The sequence below is a fragment of the Grammomys surdaster genome, unplaced genomic scaffold (assembly GCF_004785775.1).
Source record: "Grammomys surdaster isolate TR1022 unplaced genomic scaffold, NIH_TR_1.0 130, whole genome shotgun sequence".
Taxonomy (NCBI): Eukaryota; Metazoa; Chordata; class Mammalia; order Rodentia; family Muridae; genus Grammomys; species Grammomys surdaster.
The window spans coordinates 12,470,741-12,481,166 of NW_021604588.1; the positions used below are offsets into that span (position 1 = coordinate 12,470,741).

At 44.6% G+C, this 10,426-nt stretch overlaps 1 protein-coding gene across 1 annotated transcript in view; it reads left to right on the forward strand.

Moving 5' to 3' along the window:
- Positions 1 to 8,563, forward strand: part of Aldh9a1 (aldehyde dehydrogenase 9 family member A1) — a 22,995-nt gene extending 14,432 nt beyond the window's left edge. The window contains exons 7-11 of the mRNA XM_028758976.1: positions 1,161 to 1,349; positions 1,770 to 1,857; positions 4,752 to 4,893; positions 5,881 to 5,993; positions 7,457 to 8,563. Coding sequence (XP_028614809.1) covers positions 1,161 to 1,349; positions 1,770 to 1,857; positions 4,752 to 4,893; positions 5,881 to 5,993; positions 7,457 to 7,551 — 627 coding nt within the window. The 3' untranslated portion in view covers positions 7,552 to 8,563. The remainder of the gene's footprint in view (positions 1 to 1,160; positions 1,350 to 1,769; positions 1,858 to 4,751; positions 4,894 to 5,880; positions 5,994 to 7,456) is intronic.
- Positions 8,564 to 10,426: the final 1,863 nt, after the last annotated feature.

The following is a 10,426-nucleotide window of genomic DNA, read 5'->3' on the forward strand; positions in this document are numbered from 1 at the left end:
AGTTCTGATGTCCTCTACTTTCTTTCACAATGGCAAGCAGAGTAGAAGCACCACTTTATATATATATTTTTATCATTTAACTTAATAGGGACCTGTTTCTAGGACTTTGCTCTCTGTTCTGTATGCTTGTGTGGTATTTGAACAGCATTCATGTTTATTCCCGTGAGAATGACTAGTGGTTATTTACAGTTTTAGAGACAGAGAGAATAATGACTAAAACGTTTTTGTGCTCCCCACCCCCATACCCCTCCCCAAGAAGGTTTCTTTGTGTAGCCTGGCTGTCCTGGAACTCTATAACCTGCCTCTGCCTTCCAAGTCCTGGGATTAAAGGCGTCACCACCGCCTAGCTTCAAATGTTCTATTTTAAAAATTGGGTTGCAGACCACAGCTCCTAGCCTCATTTTCCTTTCAGCCCACGCTTTAGAAACAGACAGAGTGAGCAGCTGCTGGTGCAGGAATAAGAGAGGTTCTGTCCTGTGCCCCGTTGAAAATCTTCAGAAAAGTTAAGCAGAGTAAGAACCTACCTTTATGTTAAAGACAGATCACGTATGTAGAATTTGTATCAACAATCACATGTATGGCCTTTCCTAATTACTATGGGCAGGTTTTTTTTTTTAATAATTTATTTTTATTTTATGTGCATTGGTGTTTTGCCCACATGTATATCTGTGAGAGGGTGTCAGATCCCCTGGAATGGGGTTATAGGCAGTTGTGAGCTGCCATGTGGGTACTTAGGATTGAACCTGGGTCCCTGGAGGAGCAGCCAGTGTTCTTACCCACTGAGCCATCTCTCCAGCCTCCGTGAGCACCTTTTCTAGAAATGAAATATATTCTTTTAAAAAAAAATGTGTTATGGGGCTGGAGAGATGACCCAGTAGTTAGTTAAGAGCACTGGCTGCTCTTGCAGAGGACCCAGGTTCGAGTCCTGGCACCCACATGGCAGCTCACACTCATAGTAACTCTAGGTCCAGGAAATCTAGTGCCCTCTTCTGGCCACCACAGGCACCAGACACACACGTGGTGCACAGACATAATGCAGGCAAAACATCAGTATATATAAAATAAAACATTAAAAAAAAAGTGCCATAACTCCTTTGAGGTTGTTAGATGTTTTTTCTCTCTCTTTTTTCATCTCATATACAAATTTATGTCTCCTTTAGGTCTGCTGTAATGGCACTAGAGTCTTTGTGCAGAAGGAAATTGCTGATACATTTACAAAAGAGGTTGTGAAGCAGACTCAGAAGATAAAACTTGGAGACCCACTTCTGGAAGATACAAGGATGGGCCCACTCATCAACGCCCCGCATCTGGAACGGGTCCTCGGGTTTGTCAAGTCAGCAAAGGAGCAGGTGAGAAATGATAGGGGGGCTGGAGAGATGGCTCAGTGGTTAAGAGCATTGACTGCACTTCCAGAGGTCCTGAGTTCAAATCCCAGCAACCACATGGTGGCTCACAACCATCTGTAATGAGATCTGATGCCCTCTTCTGGTGTGTCTGAAGACAGCTACAGTGTATTCATATATAATAAATAAATCTTTAAAAAAAAAAAAAAAAAGAGAAATGATAGGAGCTGAGAAGGGCAGGGAGGGTTAGTCCTGACTCCTTGTCCTGTCCCCTTTCTACACTGATTTGGTGGTTCCTGTCCCTGAGTGTTCTGCTTTGGGTGGGTAAATGTGTGTGCATTAGCTCGGGCTACATTTTGCCTTTTGGGATCATACATAGATTATGTGTTCAATATAGAAGATGCCTGCCTTTTCTCTTTCTCTTAGGGTGCTACTGTGCTGTGTGGTGGAGAGCTGTATGTCCCAGAGGATCCTAAATTAAAACATGGATATTACATGACACCGTGCATTTTAAGTATGTCTTGTTCACTTTGAAATGGCTTGGATCAAATACTAAGTAGCTACAAATGAATATTTATAACGTACGTAATGGCATAGAGTAAGAGTTGGCAAGTTGAATGGCCCCACTACCCAGGCTTATGAAGTACTGCGTTACTCTTGAAGTCCCCAGGTGCCCCTCCACCAAAGGCTGCCATATGTATTGGTTTGCTGGAGACACCTGTTCTGGGAACAAGCTTGAAAACAAAAAATCCCACAAACTCAGAAATACATGTTTGATTAAAAAAATTAGGGTAATGACATCCTCAGTAATATAAAACATGCTTTTCCTTTGAACTATAATGTATCAGTATAACAAAACCAATTTGTCAGATGTAATTTTGGTAAGTTTTAGTACATCTTTTCACTCTTTTTTTTTTAAAGATTTATTTATTTATTATATATGAATACACTGTAGCTGTCTTCAGACACACCAGAAGAGAGCATCAGATCTCATTACAGATGGTTGTGAGCCACCATGTGGTTGCTGGGATTTGAACTCAGGACCTCTGGAAGTGCAGTCAGTGCTCTTAACCACTGAGCCATCTCTCCAGCCCCATCTTTTCACTTTTAAAATTCAGCTTTGCACAGTCAGGTATACATAGGCATCCAGCTCAAACCCTCTGCTGGCTCCAGCCACTGCCCTGGTGTTAGTGGTGTTGCCTTTCAACACTTGGTGCAGTTTAGCCTAAAGGTATAGCCACTGATGGTGAAAGCTGTGAGCCTAACATCTGGACCGTGGACCAGGCCAGCTGTAACTGAACAAGTTAACAAGTAGGGAAAGTTTTATGTTGTTAAGTGAAAGATACGGGTTAGACAGTAAAGTATGCGATATTATTCCAAATCTGTTGAAGAGCAGGTATGAATGTATACAGGAGAAGAAGGAATGGAGACCATATTAATAGAGTTCTCTGTGTGCCAGGATTAATTAGACTATGCAGATTGTGAAGACAGGCAAAGAAAAGGGAGCTAACCCTTTATTCTTATAATGCTGGGAGCTGGCTTGTGTCCTAACATACATGTGACTTGGAAAAATCACATGTTAAGACAGATTTCTGGTCCCTGTCCTAGGCTTCTGTCATTCTTAGAGCCTGGGGCCTAGAGATGTGCATTGTCACAGACCCATTGTTGACCTTTGTACATGACAGGTTAGGACTAGCTGGAGAGTCTGTCTTTAATTTGCTTAAGATTCCAGGATGGTCTGTGTTCCTTCAGCTCTCCAGGGTGAAGCTCACTGCCCAGAGAGCCGTTTGTGTTACTAGCCTTGTAAGCTGATAAAGTATTTTCAAAGATGGCTGGGTAATTGTTTTGAGTAATTAAATGAAACTTATATGTAGATTATTAGTTTTCAAAGACTTAGAACACAACCAGTTACTTGTAAGCACAATCTAAATCTTATTTACCCTCGAGACACTGGTGTCTCTAAAGTGCACTGCCGCAGTGTGCTGTGTAGTGTCTCACGTGCACATTTAACCCATCTCTAGGGAGACTTTTTCTCATTTTAAAAATTTATTCTCTTATATTCCGACCATAGCCTCCCCTCCCTCCACTCCTCCCAGTTCTGAAGAGATTTTAGAACTGTCATCTTTGTAAATCCATGAATAGCTGTTTTTTAGACTTTATAATGAGCCAGTGTTTCTAACAGTACACCAAAGCTCCTTTTCCAGCTTTGTGTCCCTTACATGTGTGGCCACCTCACAACTTCCTGTGCAGTGTTGCTGAGACAGCACAGGTGCCTGCTCTCCCTCGGAGACTCAACAGGGGCTCAGTTCTGCCCCTTCTCTGAGTTCTAAGCACAGAACACAAATGTCAGGCATGGACTAAATCATTTTAGGGAGTGAGTTGCTTATAAGATCATTAAGGGCAGGTTTTACAAAGCAAATATACCTTCATTTTATTTATTTATTTATTTATTTATTTATTTATTTACTTAGGTTTTTCGAAACAGAGTTTCTCTGTATAGCCCTGGCTGTCCTGGAAATTACTCTGTAGACCAGGCTGGCCTCGAACTCAGAAATCCGCCTGCCTCTGCCTCCCAAGTGCTGGGATCAAAGGCGTGCGCCACCACTGCCCAGCACCTTCATTTATTTTTAAATGTTGTTTTTATATTGCATTTTCTTTCTAAAAACAATTATTTGTGTGTGTGTGTGTCTGTGTCTTGCATACGTCTTTGCATGCATAAGATGTACAGTGCCTGGCAGGCTAGAGGAAGGCATTGGATTCCCTGGAGCTGGAGTTACAGTTGGTTTCCAGCCACCTGATGTGGGTGCTGGGAGACAAACTTGGGTCTTGTGCAAAGGCAGTGTACCATCTGAACCACTGAGCCATCTCTCTAGCCCTGCAGCTTTTTATAGCATTGTTTCTACTTGTAATTGCATGAGAGAATCATTTTAAAAATGTGGCAAACTGAATAAAAAACAAAATGACATTTTAACAGAAGTCTGGTTAATGTATTTTTGAGTCATTTTCAGTGAGTATCTTACTGTTCATAAGCTGGGCTCTGAGAAGCTTTATAAAAGTTGCTCATTAGGGTGTGTCTGGTCTGTGTGATCATTTCCTGCTCTTTGGGTGTTGCCTCTGCTTTCTTCATTATAGGTAATACTGGAGTGAAGATCTCTGTAAGTGACTGACTCTGTTTACCTCACTGGAGACTTCCTTAGAAATTCTAAAAAGTGGTTTTAGAATCACGGAGGATGACCCTCTAATATGTATTAACCAAATTGCCATGCAGAAGGAAGATCTGATTAATATCATAGTGGCAATTTTTCCCCCCTAAAGCTACATGTCTCACTGTTACTACAGACACTGTGTTTTGGGTCTGTGAGATTATGGTCCCCTGACTGTCTTTGTCTTTTTTGGTGAATGTTGCAGCTAATTGCAGAGATGACATGACTTGTGTAAAAGAAGAGATCTTTGGACCAGTTATGTCCATTTTAACATTTGAAACTGAAGCCGAGGTTCTGGAACGGGCCAATGACACCACTTTTGGACTAGCAGCTGGGGTCTTTACCAGGTACGTGGATCAGGACGCCCGCAGCATCTTGGGAGGGCGGGGTTATGTGTCTTCTTGAGTACGTAATCATTCTCATTCCTCCCGCTTTGCTCTTATTAGAGCCACCTGCATCTCTGTTTGCTTCTGTTTGTTTTCTGGTGCTGAGGGTCAAACCGAGCTACGCCCCTAACCCTTTAAAAGATACCAAGGCTGCATTTGGCTCTCTACCTTTCTGATTTGGAGACTGAGTCCCCTTTGCGTGTATGTGTTGGGGGAGGGTACTGATGATTAAGCCAAGGGCCTTGCACATATGAAATAAGCATCCTACATTGAGCTGTCTGTCTTCAGTATCACCTGACCTTTTTTTTTTTAAGAGTTAGGTTCCCTTAAGTTGCCAACACTGGCCATGACAGCTCTGCATGCAGCGCAGCTGGGCCTTGGGCTGATTCAGAGTTGTCCTCTGACCACCACACATGTGCAGTGTGTATGTGTAGCATGTGTATACACCCCTCCACACACACTAACAAAAGACTCTAATTCCTCCATACCTGTATCAGCCCTTGTTACTTTGTTTCTGTCTGAGCCATCCTCCTGGTGTGAGGGCGTATTCCATTGTGGTTTTGGTTTGTATTTCTGTGGGTTTTTTTTTTTCTTTTGGCTGTTTATACTTAAGAAGGCTTTGTCTAGTCCAGGATCCTAGAGACATATTTCTGTCTTAGAAGTTTTAGAGTTCTGCTCTCCGTGTTCCATGAGTGAATGCATACGTACGGTGTAAGGGGCTCCGCCTTTATCCCTGTGCGAGAGGTTGTGTAGTTGTTCCCACACCACTGTTCAGTGGTGCCCTTGCTGCCTCCTAGTTTACAGATTCTTAAACCTTGGTCTGTCTGAAAACACTTTTAAACAGTTGGAAGGAACAGCAGTTTGCTAGGATTTCAGGCCCTCAGACTTCATACTCTGAGGTTTCCTGAGGAGATTTGTTAATAACCAATACTATCTTTTCCCTAACAGGGACATCCAGAGGGCGCACAGGGTGGCAGCTGAGCTGCAGGCTGGAACATGTTACATTAACAACTACAATGTCAGCCCGGTGGAGTTGCCCTTTGGTGGCTACAAGAAGTCAGGTGAGGCACAGACAAACCAGATTTGCAGGGATGCCATCCTAGCCAGTCCCAGCTCACCAGTGTTCCTGACTATGGCCTGGCACTCAGTCCCCCCCCACCGCACTGGGGTACAGGCCAGGCACTGCCAGACAGCTCTTATGTAGCGTGGGGTGTGAACTTCTGAGCACATCTCGGGTGTCTTGTGGGCAGTGCTCTTTTTCTGGCTCTGAGCATTAACCAGTCCTCTAGGGTTTCCACATCAGGGATGCCCATCAGTAGGCCGTAGGTGTCTCTAAAGTCATACTCCCGAAAGCTTGTATTAATGGTTTTCTCTTTTGGGCCCATATTTGATACTGAACACAATTCTCTGTTCTGGATAACACCAAAATGGTCCCCTAAGCTACTACTACTCAGTGATTTCTGTCACCACAGATGTGTGGTCTGGTGTGTTGGGGTTTGAGGCAGAGGAATATCGCTATTGCTTTGAGTTTTTTTCTCTGTACTGCAGTGCCTGAATTCATTCTTTTCCCATACTTCTTTTCATTTAAACTAAAAGTTGATTTGAACACAGTTTTGAGAGTCCAGCCCATAGTCTTTGGCCACCTTAATATTAGAAAAAGTGTTTCAGTGACAGGCATAGTCTTTTCTTAGACTTAGTGTTAATCTTGTGATCCCTAATGATATCCTACTAGTCACCTTTTATTAGTGGCTAACTTTTAGTGTAGGGTGTGGTCTTTAGGGCCCCCCCCCAACCCCAGGCCAGTTTTCATTCCTTTTGAGTAGGACAACAGTGTGTGATAAGGGAGAGAAATGGCTAGGTCTGCAGAGAGCCTGGCCTTATATGCTTGGCCAGTGTGGGCTTAGGCACAGCATAAAGTCCAAGCATGGGACTTTGAAGGAACTGAAAGTCTGCTCTTTGCACATGCTAAAGGTTAATAAATCTTGTTACACACTCAAGTCTTAACGGACACTGCTTTTAAGGGCTGTCAGGTTGATTGTTGTCGAGGCTGCTTTAATGTGTTGCTGGGGTTTTGTAGGGCTAGGGGTGGGGAGGATGGAGAACACAGTCTCATGTGTCCAGGGTTAGCCTTGAACTTATAGTGGGGCAGAGTTCCTTCTGCCTCATCTGTGTGACGTGCTGGGATTATAGGTGTGTGAGACTACGCCTGGGCTAATGGTGCTGGGGACTGAACCCAGGGCTTTGTGCTCGGTAGGCAAGCACTCTACCAACTGAGCTATTGCCCCTGCCTTTAACACACCTCCTTCAAGAGACTGAACATTTTTCAAATGTTCATGCAGAATAACAGGCACCTGAAGCAGGCACTCTGCTGGTAAGTGTCCTAACACTTGCTGGCCCAGCGCCATAGAAGTACCTGCTCTGAGGACTTGGTCCCCACCCCGACCAACAGAGCCTGCCTTTGAAGCAGCGTGACTTCAGACCACTGTAGTGACCAGCTCACTCTGACCCCCGTGTGTCTTTTCAGGATTTGGCAGAGAGAATGGCCGTGTGACGATTGAGTACTATTCACAGCTGAAGACAGTGTGTGTGGAGATGGGAGACGTGGAGTCGGCCTTTTGAAAACCAGTGACGTCGTTCACGTAGCCGAGCTATGGAATGAGTTGGCTGCCTTCACAGGCAGTATAACTGAATAGCTTCTTACATCCAGGCTTTGGGTCATTAGTGTGATAATGGGTCAGTATTGTCCTCGGTCTTGCAGTCACCTTCCCAATTGAAAATGTGCACACGTGCCTTTCAGATGGTAGCCAGGGAGCCTGTTGTTCCCGCAAGTCCCTGAGAACTGTGTAAACCCCAGCTGCGCACTGTTCAGACATGGGCAGGCCACAGCTCTGCTCCTACACGTGTCCCACCAACAATGGCAGCTTCCTAGTTTGCTCTAAAGATGGCCCTCCTTCCTGGGTTCCTGGTGAATCAGTAGACATACGTTCTTTGTTCATTGACCACTAAAAAACAAGCTGGGTGGTGGTGGTGCTTGCCTTTAATCCCAGCACTCTGGAGGCAGAGCCAGGTAGATAATCCGAGTTCACGGCCAGCCTGGTCTACAGAGTGAGTTCCAGTCCAGGGCTACACAGAGAAACCTTGTCTTGAGAAACCAAAAATAAATAATAAAATCTAAAAAGCTGTTATTCGGAGATGTTAAAGTCTTAATACTTGTGGAAAATGGATTCATTGGCATTTAAAAAGCTATGCTGTTCTTGACTAGGAAAACAGCTCAGTGAGTCTTAGCATGTGAGCCCAGTGACCTCCATTTTATCTCCAGAACCCACATCAAGGTGGTAACTCCTCCCCCATCTCATACTATGCACAATAATACAAATCTTTCTCAAATGCTGTGTTTTCTGTCATTTCATTGAGAAACCTGACAGCCTGGCTAGAGAGACAGGTAGTTGATGGAGTCGGATTTTGTGCAGATCCTGACTTGCCTCAGTAAACACTTACCCTGTTACTCCACAGCAGATACCTCTCTGTCCCTGCAGTACAGCCTGTGGTCTTAGAACCGAAGAGAACCTTTAGAATATATGAGTGACTTGTAGCTACTGTGGCCGAGAATTAAAACCCATCACACTGATAATCTTTTTGCTGTCTTAATTTGAATCTCATCTTAAGTCTGAATAGGACAGAGGAGAAAGCACCGGGCAGGGGGAGGTGAACCCTGCAAGTACAAAGGGCAGGGTGAAGCACAACGAACCTTTTGTGCCCTGTCCTTCCCTGCCGTGGGCAGACCTTGTAACTGCTGACTGCTGCAGTTAAGCCCAGCCCAGTGCTCCTCCTGGGGACCAGTTAAGTACAGAGAAGGTGGCATTTAGAGATAAGGAATTCGATCTCTTGTCCTTGGATAGTGAGTTATGGCCGTAAGCACCCAAACGGTGAAAGTGGCCTGCCTTAGTGTTATTTGTCCTGAAATATTTATGAATCCTTGTTTTTCCTTTACACATAAAGGCCCATTTTTGTCTTCTTTTTCAAGATTGGAGGGAGTTGACAAAGAGATTAAACAATAGTCAGTGAGACTACTGCATGCTCTTGCTTAGGCCCCGCTGCAGCTTTTAACTGCAGTTAGGAGAAGGCCTTTGTGTCTCAGCCACATGGTCTGGATGTGGAACCTGCTTGTCTGTCACTCCCCACGTTCTCCTCTGGGTTCTCTGCCAGGCTGTTCCTCTTAACTTTAGACCACGTTTCCCACTCTTCACCTAGAGCCTCCTTACACCACAAGCTAAAACTCTGTTCCAAGGTAAGGTACCCATCACTTACCGCCGCCTCCATCCCTGTTACATCCATTGTTACTGTAACTTTTTCTGCAAACTGTCCTTTAACTAGAACACAAACTGAAAGCAAGAACGGTCCTGTCTCCGGGCCCAAAGTATTGGGTGTCTGAGCAGGCACTGCTCCGTGTGGCCCAGGGAGCCACAGCACGTGCTTGGTAGAGAAGCAGATGGAACCCGTCTCAAACCTGTCAGTCAGCCTGCATTTCAGTAAGATTCTCAGATGAGGCAGACACACGGTGGTTTGCCAGGCAGTGCTTTGAGAGAGGATTCTCAAGTTTGGCTCTTCATTAGAGCTGCCTATTGAACTCTGAAAATACTGAGGCGCTAATGTAAATGATCTGGAATCTGAAAAGGTTCTCAGGTGAATTCAGTAGGCAGCTGGGTTGAGAACTTCTCTGAGTACTTGCACTTAATTACAGTTAAATCAACATTAAGCATGTGAGTGGCCCTAGCTACATCTAAAGGCCTCAGTATCTGAACACAGCTGCTGGTCACTTTATTGGACAGTACAGAGTATGTTTCTGTCACTTCAGAAAATTTTACTGGGATGTTTAAGAGGGATGGAACAGATAAGTCTGTCCATATATGTATTTGTGTGTGGGCAGGAGTGTGGAGGTCAGGGGTCCACTCAAGGAAGTGGGTTTTCTCCTTCTATTGTGTGGGTTAAGGGAATCAAACTCCAGCAGACAGGCTTGGTGGTAAATGCTTCTACAGGCTGAGCTCTCTCTGGCCTAAGACTGGTCTTTGTGATTAGGATTGGACAACATCTTAAGAAAGTAAACAGGAAGTTTCCAAACGTAGATGATAACCTGGTCGCTGACGTTTCCTAGGTTGCACCAGTAGGTGGCGCCCAATCTTCTTCCTACCACACCTTGTGGGAACCTTGAACCCAGCTCCTGGTCTTGGGCGCCTCCTACTGTGCACACGTGATCATGGATCCTCAGTACAAGTGTTTCCAATATTCTTACTGTTAGGCTTTTAATGGCTCATGTGCTTGACACTTGGTGCCCAAAAGATGTTTTAGGAGGCTGTAGAATCTTCTGGACATTCTTTAGTTAGGTGGGGAGATACTCTGGTTGCCTTTCCTGATTCACATCATTATCTCAATAAAAGCTGTCTCCCCACTGGTAATGTGAGTACAGCTAGTCACATGGAGAAAGCAGCAGCTACAG